Here is a 16,417-nt window from a genome sequence, read left to right as displayed (position 1 = left end):
TGAGGCATAGATTGTGCAAAATATTCAAAACAAAATTTATGACTTGGGTTAAGAATCAAAAATCAAGATGACTTTATTCGCAATTAGTACAGTACAATACCTAAGAAGAGAGAATGAATCCTTGGATATAGGCCAATGCTCTCCATCCTGACAAAATGGACTTCATTTTATTTTTCTGAAAATGACAATTCAGTGGAATTTTCAGTATAAACATTACCCTGTAGAAACAGAAGTTATCATCCTGTGGAGAAGTTCAACAAAAACCTCTGAGAAAGTGTGCCAATTTAGTTTTAGAAAATAGCACCTACCCAAAATATCAATGGCAATTATTTCAAAGGTTTGCAGTCGATCTTTATCCATAGTTCTTAGTCCTATTTCTCAGAGTGAACATACCCAATGACAACTGAAGTAAAGGGCATGTTCATCAAATGCTTATTGATATTGTTTGTGTTATGGCATCATGTACAATACAGATTCATTTTCAAACAAAAGATGTTCAACCACCATGTTTCTTTCTAATCAGACCACAATGATCCAGCCCCAAGTGAACTCCAGCTTTCTATGTCTGACAAAGCTTAACATAACTCATGGATCAAACTATGTCATTATTGACCGACGGTTGAGAAGGGTAGGTTGATTCTCTTTCATTTATAACTAGCTGCATGTTTCTAAAATGACTCTCAGAATGACCGCATTATGCTTCCAGTTAATACAAATAATCATAGTGCTGTAGTTCATGTTAATAACTACCATTACTAACCACATGCCATAGTGTAGTACAGTGAGATCTGCTAATCTGAGGATGTCTTGGTTCTGATATATTAAAAATGTCAACATAAATACAATGGAACTTAACTGATGCTGTAGAAATGTTTCTCTATGAAGGAATGATCACATTAAACCTATAGGTGTTGTTTACAATTTATACATGATCAGAAACAGTAATACTCAACTCATAACTTAAAGGGCAAAAGTTTTGACAAATACAACATTAATTGTACAAAAATGACATTTGTGTAATAAAACCGATGGTCAAAAATGAATTATAAATGTGCACATCACCTTCAGTAAGTTTTCAAATAGCAGCTATTTGTGCGATAAAGGATGCATTTCCATTCATTGTGTAACATTCAACACCCAAGTGGCATGTCTCATTTCATCATACTTTATTAATTAAGCACTGATTTGAACAAAATGAAGATGATGCAACTGTACACAGACTAAAGATAAGAGTATTATTTTCTGTTTTGGAGTTTGGAGTTTTGGGGGTTTTTTTAAGGGGGAAGTTCACAATGATTTACTTTGAAAATATTTTTTGTTGTAAGTGCACTAGTCAAATGCTTTCAAGGGACCTGAAATATACTTTTATTTTGAGAAAAAAAAGTAACTGTTCATAAATATTGCTCAGGAAACTGCTATTGCTGAATTTGGGCCCATTTATCATGTCATTAGACTCATACAGCACAGAAGGAGGCCATTCGGCCCATTGTGCTTCGGCCAGCTCTTTAAAAGAGCTATCCAATTAGTCCCATGCCTCTGCTCTTTCCCCATAGCCCTGCAAATTTCTCCTTTTCAAATATATATCCAATTCCCTTCTGAAACTTACTACTGAATCTGCTTCCACCACCCTTTCAGGCAGTGCATTCCAGATCATAACAACTCACTGTGTAAAAAAAATTCTCTTCATTTCCCCCCTGGGTTTTTTTGCCAATTATCTTAAATCTGTGTCATCTGGTTACTGACTTTCTTGCCAGTAGAAACAGTGTCTCCCTATCTACTCTATCAAAACCCCTCATAATTTTGAACACCTCTATTAAATCTCCCCTTAACCTTCTCTGCTTTAAGGAGAACAATCCCAGCTTCTCTAGTCTCTCCATAATACTGAAGTCCCTCATCCCTGGTGCTATTTTGGAAAATCTCCTCAGCACCATCTCCAAGGCCTTGACATCCTTCCTAAAGCATGATGCCCTTCAGGGACACATTACTCTAACTGAAGCCTAACGAGTGATTTGTAAAGATTTAGCATAACTTCCTTGCTTTGTACTCTATGCCTCTATTTATAAAGCCAAGGACCCCATATGCTTTTTTAATAGTCTTATCAAATTGTCCTGCCACCTTCAAAGATTTGTGTATGTGAACCCCCAGGTCTCTCTGTTCCTGCACCTCCTTTAAATATGAAATAACATCCGTGGTTCTCTACAAGCTATGGGGAGGTGGTGAGTGGAGGTCAGGTTCTCCTCCATACGGAGGGTGGGAAAGTCACACCAAGCTCCTGCACAAATAGGTAAATCACCCCTCCAAGCCTCTGCACACTTCCAAACAGCTGCCTATATAGCACCGAAGCATGAGGGGTGCAGCTCAGCAGCGTGTTTTCTTAGCCAGGAATGTTTGGGCTTTAAGAGAAAGAAAACTAAGAGAGAACAATAGGTAATTTTGCAGTAGTCTGGCAATGCTTCCCATGCTCATTGGAAAAGTACTGCTGATTCTACATTACTTCATCAGATAGAAATTTGGGGAAAAAGGCACAATTTATAGTTTTGTAAACCAATTATTAACCAGATTCTTTGAGTAATTGCTAGAGCAGCTCTACAACACAATATGATGTGTGATTTCCAAGCTACTCAACAATATTTAAAAACAGACTTTGATAATACAAATGTTCAATTACATAATTATGATTTTTAATTTTCATAGAATTGTACATAAACAAGACTTCTGTTTATACTCCTTTATTAGTTGAACATTAATTCGAGGTTTGGCTACACTCCATTCCGAAGATTTGATTTTGAAATCATAGATACTGGGAGTATGTACACAATCCTGACTCCAGCTGGTATAAACATACAGTGGTTTCACAGTACAGGGATTATGGTTATCGACACAGGCACACCCAATAAAAAGCTAGCTACTATGGGGCTGTGTGGTACGTAAACATTGGTTACTTTACACTGTGTTGAAATTCGCTTGGAAAATGTTTTACAGAAATAGAAAATAAAATAAAGGAATTTTGTTGCAAGCTGTGATATAATGGGCCCGATTTTAAAGAGTGGGGCCGGATACGGTGCGTGTGAGCCCTGAAGCAGGCGGCGCACCTGGAACGTGGAGACCCAGCTGATCTTAATGGCCGGGCCTTGTTTACATGAATTGCCCTGGAGTCTTGCCTGAACCCAGTCAGATCTTGGCCGGCGGGTGGGAGCGGGAGATTGACGGCAGTAGGTCATAGCCGGGGACCCGTGGGAACAATGTGTTTTTTAATTTTTTTAAAGTTTGTATTGAGTTAAGCGATACTCAGAAGTAAACTTCTTTAAAAGAATTTAAATACCACGTGTGAGGGAGGGCACTTGAGTATAGGAGTACATATGCCTGAAATATATTATTGTGCTACATTAAGAAGAGTGTGGAATTTGTTCTTTAATGGTCATAGAATACATTTTTGCATATGCTTTTGCACATTTCACTTTCTATGTAGGGTTCTTATGCTATATGTTACTTTTGCCAGTAAATTTTCAACTGGGGAAAAATTAAAGATAGCAATTCAAATGAACGTCACAAAGTTTGCGGTTGGTATTTGCTGCTTTTTTCCAGTTCAGGATGGGTAGCTGCCAAAATAAAATTGAGCAATTTGATTGGTCAGTTTTCTGTTGCATACTTATTCAACCTTGGTACTTTCTGAGTTAAGAAACATAAGAAACATAAGAAACATAAGAAATAGGAGCAGGAGTAGGCCAACGGCCCCTCGAGCCTGCTCCACCATTCAATAAGATCATGGCTGATCTGATCCTAACCTCAAACCTTCTATCACTCTCCATCCCACCCGACCCATGTGATCTCCCGGGAGAGGTGAAAAACCAGATAAAAAACCCAATGGCCAATTTGGGAGAAAAAATCTGGGAAATTCCTCTCCGACCCATCTAGGCGATCGAAACTCGTCCAGGAGATCACTCTGTCCCTATATTTTCTACAGTACTTACCTTCTGTAAAGGCGATCTCCACCCCAGCCAGGATTGAATTGCTTTTGATGTGTTCATGTTTAGTCAATCAGATATTTGATTGGTGATTTATCAGTTAAGTCCTCATTTCAGCTAAACACTGATTTTTGCTTATAGACATGTGATATTCAAAGAGTATGATGCCCTGAAGTGCAATATATCCAGGAGTCATGATGCAACGGGTACACTGAATGCAAGCCTTGCAATTATATAGTTAGATATATGCTATGTATTAAATTAAATAGTGGTATCTTGAAACAGAACTAGTTTACATTTGTTTTGGTATTATGTGAAATCTTATGCAGATTTATTAAATTCAAATACAACTCAACATCAATATTTTTCGCAATATACAAGGAATAAAGGACCCCCACTGCTACTTGATAACACAAAATATTATTCATTGACTTGTTGAGTTTATGTATATATATATATATATATTTACAGGCTACTGTGACGGAAACCCAATAAATGACCTAACCTTGAAAAATGGCACAGTTCTTAAAAAAGATGATGACCCAGTGGCCTTCGTTGAAGACTGGACAGTGGCCAGAACAGAGACTGGCATAAAAATGAGCCGACGGCGAGAGGTTAATTGTTCTACAAGCAACTGCTCCGAATGCTTCACAATGCTCCAGAGTGAGACTTTTGCCCTCTGCCATGCACAAGTATGTAGTCAAAACTTCTAACAATCCCTCAGAACAATACACTACATAATTTCCTCAGTGTCAACCCTTACTCCTTGTCCATCGTCTCGTAAGAATGATAGGATTCCTCATGTCCTTCCATCCCATTCACCTTTATATCTGCCAGTTCATCGTTTATTATTTCCACCACCTACACTGTCATTTCACCACTAAGCATTACATCCCTTCCCTTGTCTCTTTCACTTTCTGGAAGGACTTTTTCCCTCTTAAACTCTTGTTCACTTTTCCATTATCCCCATTTCAAGTTAGCTTTTCCCCAGGCATCTTCCTGTACATGTGCAGGAAAGGCAATACCCATTCATTTGCCTCTTCACAGATCATGGTCAAAGGGTCCTTCCATATGATTTAACAAATTACATTCACTTCCCCCAATCTAGTATATTCTATTTGCTGCTCTTTTCTTTAACAAACGTAGATTGAGTGACCACTTAGCTGAGCATCTTGATTCTGTCCACAAGCCACTTCAACTCCCCCCTTCCATTCTCATTCCAACTTCATGTGCAGTGTGTCATATTTCTCCTTGACGACCTTCAACCTTTTGATCTGAATATTGACGTAAGCAATTTTGGACCTTAGCTATCTTTCCCATATTCCTGCTCTTGCTCCCAGTCACCTTCAGCTTCATTCTTTCCATTCTTAGCTGCTATGTCACCCTTTAGTCTTTCTAATGCTGATTTGTTACCTGACTTTGATCCTTGTATATCATTCTATACTTTTTTTTACCTCTTTACAGCTTTAAAATAAAACAGTTCCTTGGCTTTTTGGAGCTTCTTTGTGATAGGAGTCAGCATACCTGACTTTCACTTTTAACTGATGTTTTTCCGCCTCCCGTTCATTTTGTTCAGTCCTATAAGGGTCACATTTGTCTCCCATTTCCATTTCTGATAAAGATCTACACATGAAACACTAACATACCTTTTCTCTTTAAGCTGATCTCATGTGTGTATCCAACATTTTCTGTTTTATTTCGACAGTCTATCTACATGAGAAAACTTGTGGATCCTCAATTAGTCTCTAGGGTTTAATTTGTAAAGATTGTATAGTTGGCTAGAAATAGGTTGTAAAGAACAGTGTCTGATGATGCTTTTACACGATTTGAGTGCAGCCAATAGAAGAAGACCCAGTCTTCTTCCATTGGTTGTACTCCATAGTGTGAACTTACCTGGCACCATGAAAATGTGGATCTACAATTCTGCTGTTAGGATAAGGGAGCCAGTTTTAATTATGTACACAGGGGGAGCCACTCCTCCATGTTTACTGTCAGTGAGGCTGTGTGTAAAAACGGAACTCTGTGTTTACTGAGACTAGCTTCCCACTGCCGGGGAGCAGCACGCAGAAGATGCTTTTCTAAAACTAGATTCAGTATAATCATACGAACATATGAAAATAAAGGACAGCAAAAAAGACCAGCTGGTCTATCAAGCCTATCCCATATGGTCATGGTGCAACTTATGGACACCATTACCCCCATCCACCCATCTACACTGCTTTAAGGCAAATAATCCCAGCATCTCTAGTCTCTCCACATAACCGAAGTCCCTCATCCCTATCATAATTTTGGTAAATCTCCTCTGCATCCTCTTCAAGGCCTTGACATCCTTCCTAAAATCTGATACTCAGAATTGGACACAATACTCCCGCTGAGGCCTAACCAGTGATTTACAATGGTTTAGCTTAACTTCCTTGTTTTTGCACTCTATGGGGTCGATTTTGCCGGCGCTCAGGGCTCGGATTTGGAGGCGGGACTGCTGGCAAAATCAAAAAGATTGGTAACAGGTACCGAACCCGCCTCCAATCAATCTTCCCGGGAGTCGGGTCCCTGATTTGTGCAGGGTTCCGACTCCTAGCGGTGGGAAGAGGATTATAGGCACTTAACTGCCTGTTAACAGGCAGTTAAGAGGCTTTTTCCAATTTTGACACATCTACTGCGGGCTTCCTGACGTCGGGAAACCCCGCCAGGGTAAGTGAGGCGTGCTGTGGGTCTACTGTAATGTTTGTGTATAGATGACAGCTGCAGAAGTGGTGTGAAGGATCCAATGGGACACTGGTGAGTTGCAGAGGTAAGAAAATGTTGGGAAAGTCATTTTTAATGTGTTTAGAATTTTCAGTATGTGACAAGCTTTGAAATGTTTGTGTAGACCCATCTCATTGGGAGAACCTCTCTCACCAGTGACAGATCGTTTCTGTAACCTCACCTGCAGCTGCAATCTGTTTAGCCTAAGGAGAGAGTCACTGGAGAGCACGGGTGCAAGAGCTCCCCTTTGTACAGTGATTGTTAGTGTTTGCAGCACCTCAATGCTGTCAAACACTGAAAAAAATCATCTGTCAAAATGAAATGGTGATGGCCCCTTTAAGAAAACCGGCAGATGACGCGTCATCAATGATGTCATCTGACATCGGCTTTCTCTTAATTGGCCGGCAAGCCCGCAAGGTGGGCTTAACAAGACCAATTGATGCAAAATAGCGTCTGTGCATTGGACGTTGCTGGGGGCGGGACTAGAGCCCGAAAGGCAGCAGTCCCACCCCCAACGCGCCTATTTAGGTAAGATCCCGGCATATGCCTCTAATTTTAAAGCCAAGGATCCCATATGCTTTTTAACAGCCTTATAAACATGTCCTGCCACCTTCAAAGATTTGCGTATGTGATCCCCCAGGTTTTTCTGTTCCTGCACCCACTTTAAAAGTGTCCCATTTAGTTTATATTGCCTCTCCTCATTCTTCCTCCCAAATGCATCACTTCACACTTTTCTGCCTTAAATTTCATCTGACATTTGTCTGCCCATTCTCTATGTTCTCCTGAAGTCTGCTACTGTCCTCATGATGTTACATACCTTTTGCTCCTGTGTCACCATCTTTATTAATTATTCACATTCAACACACCCTGCTTTTTGCATGCTTAGTTGTTAGTACTTACCTTAAAAAGTAAGTTACATATTAAAAAGAACAGCAAAAAGCTGACAGTGAATTCATCTAACAAACTGGGTCTCGTGATCCTGATTAAAGATATCTCAAAGCACTGTAGCCATCTTGTCCTTCACTGCCAACCATTATATTACAGATCATCATAACCCAAGCATTGTGAAAGATTTAATTTTTTTTTATGCTAGGTTTCTCCAGAAATGTTTTGTGAGCTCTGGATCCGTGACTTGTTGTTTGTGAACAACAATTGTTCTGCTCTGGCTGCATATGTGGCTCTCTGTAACAAATTCAACATTTGCCTTGAGTGGAGGAAGCCGGACTATTGCTGTAAGTAGCACAGTTTAAATAAACTGATACAAGATTGCTGCATGATCACTGCAATGCACCTAGATGCAGAGTAAAGCTCTCTCTACTCTGCTAAAATAATGGGCCAGAAATTGCTACAATGGCACAGCGAGCAACGTTAATTGGACTTTTTACCTCAACCTTCGGACCGTACTATAATTGTGCCGCAAATTGCTGGAAAAGCAAATTGATAATGGCGCCATGATGTCAGTGTCTCATCTGGGACACTTGTGAGCGTCGTGCCCAATGGTTTATCTAATTAACCATTGAATGAAAAAGATAGAGAAAGAAACAGAGCTGATGCCGGAGAAGGAAATAGGGTGAATAGTCAAATTAGATACAGAAAGAGAAATAAAGAGAGGGAAAGAGAGTGGTTTAAAAGAGAGAAAGAGAAAAGAGACAGAAAGGAAAAGTAAGATTTAAAAAAAAACAAGCAGAAGAAGAGGACATTATAACCCAGTTATGTGTGGGAATTATTATAATGGTCCTTGAGAAGTTGAGTGAATGGCAGGGTAGATGTGCGAAAGGTACAAACATTATTGACCCATGAAGTATAGAACCAGCAGCCCTGTCCATAATGATCAGGAACAGAGGAACTGATTTCATAGGAACATAGTGTTATGTTGCAATTGCTAGATGAAAAAAGACCACAGTTCATTTAGTTCGCCTTCTACCCTCCTGGTAGTCGCATGTTATTATAATGATAATGGAGTTGTTGACTTTTTTTTATTCATTCATGGGATCTGGGTGTCGCTGGCATATCATAGCAATCAATTTCGATCAGTTAGTCTACAATAGACCCAGAAATGACACAAGGAAAACCCCAGTGGCGGAGAGTTTTGTGGCCATCGGTCCAAAGTCATCTTTTTGCTCCCAATCACGCTGCACTTACCATGTCTTGTCTCAATTACTCATATACTGTATCCCAAAATTATTTTTGGAAAGAAATCTTTCTAATTTGCATTTCTGAGTGTCGAAACAGCTTTGCATCCTGAAAATTAATGTCTTCCGACACTAATGTGTGGATGGCAGGACTGGCACAAAAATACTGCCAACAGAAAAGTTTAAAAAACCTATAGGAACAATTCACTACCTGCTGGAGTGAGACTCCACAGTTTCATTGTTCACTTTCTGGGCCTCCAAGGTTGAGTGCCATTTCAGGACCATAAATGACATCATTAACAGGGTCCTTACAACATGAATTATAATTTGCCCTAAATGGCTGCGGTGAGATTAATTCACATTAATGGCATAAATCCAGTAATATTTTCATTCTTTGCAAGGGTAACGGCATGGCAACGCAAATCGCCCAGCAATTTCTGGAGAATCAGAACTCGTGGCTTATCTCTTCTTCGCCACAAATTGCTGTATTTTTTACAAACTAATAATGACGAGCGGTATTAATTCACCATTATTTTTCCAGCAATTCCTGGACCATTATATCCTAACTTAAACTTCAGAAGAGCACCATTTGATGCAGTCTGTAGCTTGGGTGAAATTACCAATAAGTGAAAACTATGGATAGTTTCTTACTGTGAACTCCTGTTTAGGACAGTTATTTGTTATTCCTCAGCAGCCTATTGGGGGTATTTTCACATTTAAAAAAAGGGTGGGTTGGAGGTGGGTTGGGGGGAAGTGAAAGTTGTAAAAATCTAAGACTCGACCCCAACCCGCCCACTTTCACCTTTTACTCAGGCGGGACGGGGGGGGTGGTGGTGCGGGGGGTAGTGGGCAGGCAGCCAACCCGTTGCCAGGAGGCGGATTGGCATTTTAAATATAATGAGACCTGAAGCCTCTGCTTTAACTTGCTGTACAGGTTTAACTGCAGGAGGCCAGGGATCCCGGGGCTTGGGATTCACAGTAGCTGCAGCAAGGCGGGCACAGCCTCGGGGCGGGGGGGGGCAATTTAGGTGTGCTTCCTCCCAGCCCCCCAAGCTCACCCACCAGCAGCCCGCCCCTACCCAGGGTAGGCGATCGGACCCCAGCCCCGGGGTCGGGGATTGGTCCCCCGGGTATCGAACTGAGCTCTGGGGTCGGGGATCGGTTCCCCGGGTATCGAACTCAATTCTGGGGTCGGGGATCGGACCCCTCCCTGGGCTCGGAACCCCGCACCCCTAGACCCCGCACCAACTGGCCCTTCGGCATCCTGGTCAGTGTTCCCCACCTGACTGGAATCCGGGCAGAGAACCCGGCCATTATGTGACACTTCCGGGTTTCCCACAGTCTACCGGGTCCCCCTGCTCCAGGTGGATGGGAAATGGGAAAATCCCAGCCTATATTTGCATTTCCTCTGAGTCTTTTTATGCAAAAAGAAGTAGCAAATAATGCTAAGTGTAGAAGTTCACAGGATTTGCCGTGGGATCACCTGTCATGCCAAATCGCTCCAATATTCTCACAAGGTACAGGTTTAGGATTTTTTGAACTTATCCTACAATCAGCACAAAAAGCAAATTTAAATTCTCACCTTATTACTTTGCTCTGGAACTTGGGAGCGATCCTAGAGTAAAAAGATCGCGGGCCAAAAATTGGTGTCGGCGGCGTAGCTATGGAGTACGCTGCCGACCCCTGAAAGGAATACGAACTTACCTTGTGCGAGGCCCCACACATAGACTTGCTCGGCGCTGCAGTGTTCTGCACAGAGTATTACATCAGGCGGGCCAGGAGCGCATCGTACAGCTGATGTATAAGGGAAGACACACCCGCAAAATCTGTAAAAAGAGTATTGCTTACAACTATATCCACTGCTTGCTCTCAATGTTCAATACAAATGGGTTCCTTTCACAGTGAAACAGGCTCCTGCGCCTGCTTTTGCTAACCATAACATTTTTGGACATACTTGCTGGGCAGTTGGTGGGCAATTAAACCCAACTCTGCACCAGCAATGAGTATTTCCCTGTCGGTGCGTATCCTCTGTCAAAGCATACCTTGACAAGCGCATGCAAAAATCCCGAACTTGCAGTTAATTTCAAAGGCGGTATGATGGCGTACTCTCGGGGCACGATCTTACCAGCCCTGGGGAGGCGGGTTTGGTGGCGGGGCTGCCGGAAAAATGGTAGAAACTGGGGGCAGGTGCCCATCCCGCCCCCAACCCACCTCCGTGCCATCTTCCCAGGAGGCGGGTAGCAGACCCGCGCCGGGTCCCGTCTCCTGGAGGCGGGAAGGGGATTACAGCCACTTAACTGCCTGCTAACAGATAGTTAACAGGCAGATAAGAGGATTATCCCCATTTCACCCACACAAGTGCGGGCTTCCCGAAGGCTGCGAACACCGCCAGGGTCACCGAGGCGAGCAGTGGGTCTGTGGGGGTCGGAGTGGTGCAAAAGTGCGCTGTGAAGGTAAGTGATGGGTGCAAGTGTGGAGAGGTAAGTATGTGAGGTAAGTGGAAAGTGTTAGAAAAAGTTTACTTACCTTTGTTTCTTCCTGCAGGATTCAGTTGTTGGGGATGCGGAGAGTCTCGCATCTCCGCGGATGAGATGACAGATGGCTGCTGCATTCTCTAATGCAACAACCATCTAATTTCTGCTAAAGAAAGAGGTTTGATGAGTCTTGAATACAAGAACACATCAAACTACAGGGAATGTCAGTGTTTGACAGCTTCACAGAGCTGTCAAACGATGACAGTTCATCTGTCAAAACTTTTTGACAGATGAAACGTCATACGCTGACGTTCTCTGTAACTGGCTTCCGCTTAATTGGCCTGCTAAGCCTGTTGGGCAGGCTAAACAAGGTCAATCAAGGGAAAAAAGCGTGGGTTGGCCAGAAGTCGATGGAGGCGGGACTAAAACCCAACAAGCGGGAGTCCCGCCTCCAAATGCTCCTCATTGGCAAAATCCAGCCCTAAGTGTACGCCGTCATGCCCACTGCAAAATCTGCCCCCGTGTTCAACCTGCTGCACTATCTTTGTGGAACTGTAGCTTTTACATTATGCAGGCACAGGAATATTAGTGCAGAGCAAACAAAAACAAAAAACTCACTTTGACATTCATGGTTAATCTCAGTATTCATAGTAATTTGTTATTTATTTGAAATGTACTTCACTGAATTTTTAGTCCTACCTCAGCCTAAATAAATTAAACAATTAGAATTGTATTGAGTGATTTTTTCCCCCTGATTTTTCAGCCTTTACATGTCCTGCTAACATGATATACCAGGCTTGTGTACTGACCTGTGAAGCAAAGACATGCCAGAACAGAATTTTCTTGCCATCTGAGGATGCATCATGCTCCATCCTGAGTGAGGGATGTGTCTGTCCACAAGGAACCATCCTCCATCGCCTTGACTCCACCCTGTGTATACCTGAGGAGAAATGTGGTAAGGCCAATTATCGACTCAATATCTAGCCATGAAGAATTAGACACATTTTTTCCAATACATTTTTATTAAATATAATTTAATATATAATAAAATTGTATATGTGTAGCACCAGGCAGAGTGGACCGTTCAAGGCCTCAGGCATTACCAGTTGTCTGTTCCCTAACCTGTGAGATACTTTACTGCATGAACAATTAACTTGTTGCTAAAGGAAGGTAATTCCATGCCTTTTTATATTTTTCAGCTTGCACTGATAGCTGGGGACTACCCCATGCTGCTGGTGAGACATGGAATGCCTCACTGGATGGATGCTGTATGTACCAGTGTCTGGAGAATGGGACCATTCTTACTGTTGACCACAACTGCTCTGCTGTTCCTGAACCAATCTGTCGCCGTTCTGGGGAAGTAATAGTTAGTCTAGCTAGTGATAAGAGATGCTGCCCCAACAAAATATGTGGTAAGTGTTAAATTCTGTCAGAAGATGACTAATCCTCCATGTCTCAAGAATGTTAGCTCTACGTAAAGATAATTACACTGAAGCTGCACTTAAGATGTTCAGAGAATATAAATCCTGAAAGTAAAACCTAAGTCACTTCTTCAAGTTACCTGAACCCAAGACCACCCCCCAGACGCTCCTGTCCAGTGAGTAGTAGGAAGGTCTCAGGTACAATCTCCAGGGCCCAGAATTCTAATGGCACATTGGAAATCAAGCAGATTGGAACTTCCATCTGCCTTGATGTAGCAGCACTGACCTCACCATAAATTGTGGTGTAAGCCACTTTACATATACAAAGGCATCCAGGCTGTCTAAACACTGCCTGCAACACCTCAGATATGCTGGGGAGGAGAAGAATAAGTGAGGCAGGATTTAGGCACATGGGCCATGATTGTTAAGAACAGTGGCAGCCAGAAGGGGGAAGTGAGGGAGCAGTAAGGATGGGTGCTGGGAGATATCTGAGGAGTCTCTGGAGAATGCTGGGAAATCTCTGGAGGAGGCCTGATGCAGCATGGTGAAGTCCAATGGTATTCTCAGTGCCAGTATCGGAGAAGGATTTGACACGTCGCAATGCTAATTGGAGCACCTGGCAGCACAAAGAACATCTGTATCCATCTCCCCAATAATTAAGTCCTGCAAACCAGTCAATGCATCCAACATGGATTCTTCGACCACCGTTCCTCAGGCCCTGGGGAACCACATGGAAAGAATGATGAAACTCAGCTTCTGAAACATTTGAGGTAGATCAACGAATATGAAAATCGGGCAGTTTCTATAATGTTGGCCGACACGCAATACCTGTTTTACACCCGGGTTGCAAGTTAAAAATATACCCTTATATTTCTTAAGAGTTGTTACAAAGGCATCTTTGTTTTTAGTCAATTAATACAAAGTGTGATGTATTGGAAAAAAGGAATATGTATTGTAATTGTTGTTCACAATTTATCTTAACGATTTAGACTTTGGAATCAAAAACACAATTTCTGAATTTGCGGATGACACCGAATTGGAGGGGATAGCCAATATTGAGGAGGACTGCAACAAATTACAGGAGGACATTAATAAACGCGCAGAATGGGCATATAATTGGCAAATTAAGTTCAACACAGATAAATGTTAGGTATTACATTTTGGTAGGAAGAATAGGGAGGTCACTTATCACTTGGAGGGTGCGAGTTTAGGTGGGGTAGAGGAACAAAGGGATCTCAGAGTACAAATACACAAATCACTAAAAGTTGTGACACAGGTTAGTAAGGCCATAAAAAAATCAAACCAAGCACTAGGGTTTATTTCTAGAGGGATAGAGTTGAAAAGTAGGGAAGTTATGCTAAACCTGTATCGAACCTTGGTTAGACCACACTTATAGTAATGCGTACAGTTCTGGTCGCCATATTATAAAAAGGATATAGAGGCACTGGAGACGGTACAGAGAAGATTTACAAGGATGATACCATAAATGCGAGGGTATACACATCAGGAAAGGATGAACAGGCTGGGTCTCTTTTCTCTTGGAACAAAGAAGGCTGAGGGGTGACCTAATAGAGGCCTTTAAAATTATGAAAGGTTCTGATAGAGTGGATACAGAGAGAATGTTTCCAATTGTGGGGAAGAGCATAACTAGAGGCCATCATTATAAGAGAGTCACCAACAAATTCAATAGGAAATTCAGAAGAAACTTCTTTACCCAGAGAGTGGTGAGAATGTGGAACTCGCTACCACAGGGAGTGGTTGAAGCGAATAGTATAGATGTATTTAAGGGGAGGCTAGACAAGCATATGAGGGAGAAGGGAATAGAGGGTTATGCTGATAGATTTAGACAAGGAAAGACTGGAGGAGGCTTGAGTGGAGCATAAACGCTGGTATGGACTGGTTGGGCCGAATGGCCTGTTTCTGTGCCGTATATCCTATGTAATCCTATGTATTTCAGAGTCCCTCATTTTCTTTTTAACAAGTCAAGAGATTTTTTTACCTTTAACAAGCCTTTAAGGCTCAGTGATGCATTCAGGCCAATGTAACAATGAGCTACTAAGTGTACCATGCATTAACATGACTATCATTCTATTCTACTTTCAGCTTGCAATCAAACAGTCTGTGAGAGCTTTGCTCCTCAGTGTGCATATGGAGAGAGGCTCATTACCCATTACAAACCAGACTTCTGCTGTCCTGATTACTTTTGTGGTAAGTACATAAGATAATACAAAAAATATTGAAGTGCAATCTTGAGTAGAATGATCCAGTGTGCGGTTCTAATAAAGTCTGTTGGAAATTTCCTTAGACTTTTCAGGTCATTTTCAGCCTTGTTTTTATAATATCATGGGAGAAGAATGGCTCTTGTTGCTACACCACAAACATATTTTTAAAACTAATATATAATGTCATTGTGCATAGTGAGGAGCAATTCTACCCCATTGCTGTCCATTATTAATGATCAGGAAACTCATCTATCAAGGTAAAGATGGGAAAAGATAAACAAACTTTTCAGAATAAAGTTGCAAATTATTCTTAATGTCTGCAATTCATATTATAAAATTCCATGTGGCAATGATGCAGCTTAGCACCTGCAGTTCCTCAGATTCATGTGTGCCATCAGAAGGGGTGCAGAATAAACATTGGGCTAGATTTTCAGGGAGCCATCAGGTGGGGTTTCAGGCGTGTGGGGGGGGGGAAATCCCGAATTTAGGGGTCCCGCCCAAAACCCCGCCCCACGTAAGTTTCAGGGGCGGCGGGTACCCGCCCCACACTGGGACCCGCTGAAACCAGGCGGGAAGGGATTCACAGAATCACAGAAACCCCACAGTGCAGATAGAGGCCATTTCGGCCCATCGAGCCTGCACCGACACATATCCCACCCGATCCCCGTAACCCCTACACCAACACGTAACCCCACGTATTTAATCCCCTAACACTAAGGGTCAATTTATCATAGCCAATCAACCTAACCCACACATCTTTGGACTGTGGGAGGAAACCGGAGCACCCGGAGGAAACCCACGCAAACACGGGGAGAATGTGCAAACTCCACACAGGTTAACAGGTAGTTAACAGGCAGTTTTTAGCCTAATCCCTATTTTGAGGGGTTTCGTGTGGGTTTCCCGACGGCTCCAAACCACGCCAAGTAGAGCAGGCAGGCCGTCGAGTTGGAGGGGTTGCGATGTTGGCGCTCAGGTGAGTGATGGGTGCATGAGTGTAAAGGTAAGTGTGTTTGGTGTGTCTAAAGTGTGTAAAGAACTTTTACTTACCTGTACTTACCTTCACAGCCTTTCTTCCTGTAGCCACCGGGAGCGCATCACTCAGCCGGAACTGAAAGCTGAACGGCTGCGATCTGTCAAAAGTGACAGCCTTCAGCTTTGAGTGCCAGTAAGAGTTCTAACTGAGTGTGTGCAGAATGACTCATGTCAGAACTCAGACTGTCAGTGTTTGACAGCTTCAAACAGCTGTAAAACACTGATATTTCATCTGTCAAGGACTCTTGACAGATGAAATTTCAGTCTGTGACGTCACCTGTTGCCGGGTGGCCCTTAATTGGCCTGCTGAGCCCGCCCAGCCAGCTCAACAAGGTCAATCAAGGGAAAACCGTGCGGATTGGCCGGACGTCGAAGTAGGTGGGTCAAAAACCCAAAAGGGGAAGTCCCGCCTTCTTCCCGACAGGC

At 42.5% G+C, this 16,417-nt stretch overlaps 1 protein-coding gene across 1 annotated transcript in view; it reads left to right on the top strand.

Annotated features, from left to right (window-relative positions):
• otog (otogelin) overlaps positions 1-16,417 on the top strand; it is a 332,167-nt gene that overhangs the window by 254,696 nt on the left and 61,054 nt on the right. The window contains exons 34-39 of the mRNA XM_086008512.1: positions 2,737-2,923; positions 4,437-4,657; positions 7,804-7,942; positions 12,080-12,271; positions 12,516-12,728; positions 14,841-14,945. Of these exons, the coding sequence (XP_085864638.1) occupies positions 2,737-2,923; positions 4,437-4,657; positions 7,804-7,942; positions 12,080-12,271; positions 12,516-12,728; positions 14,841-14,945 (1,057 nt within the window). The remainder of the gene's footprint in view (positions 1-2,736; positions 2,924-4,436; positions 4,658-7,803; positions 7,943-12,079; positions 12,272-12,515; positions 12,729-14,840; positions 14,946-16,417) is intronic.

The sequence above is a fragment of the Somniosus microcephalus genome, chromosome 15 (genome assembly GCF_052327205.1).
Source record: "Somniosus microcephalus isolate GS21.2 chromosome 15, FLI_Smic_1.0, whole genome shotgun sequence".
In the NCBI taxonomy this organism is placed as follows: Eukaryota; Metazoa; Chordata; class Chondrichthyes; order Squaliformes; family Somniosidae; genus Somniosus; species Somniosus microcephalus.
Note: the sequence above shows the minus strand (reverse complement) of the source record. Positions and strands in the feature narration are given on the sequence as shown.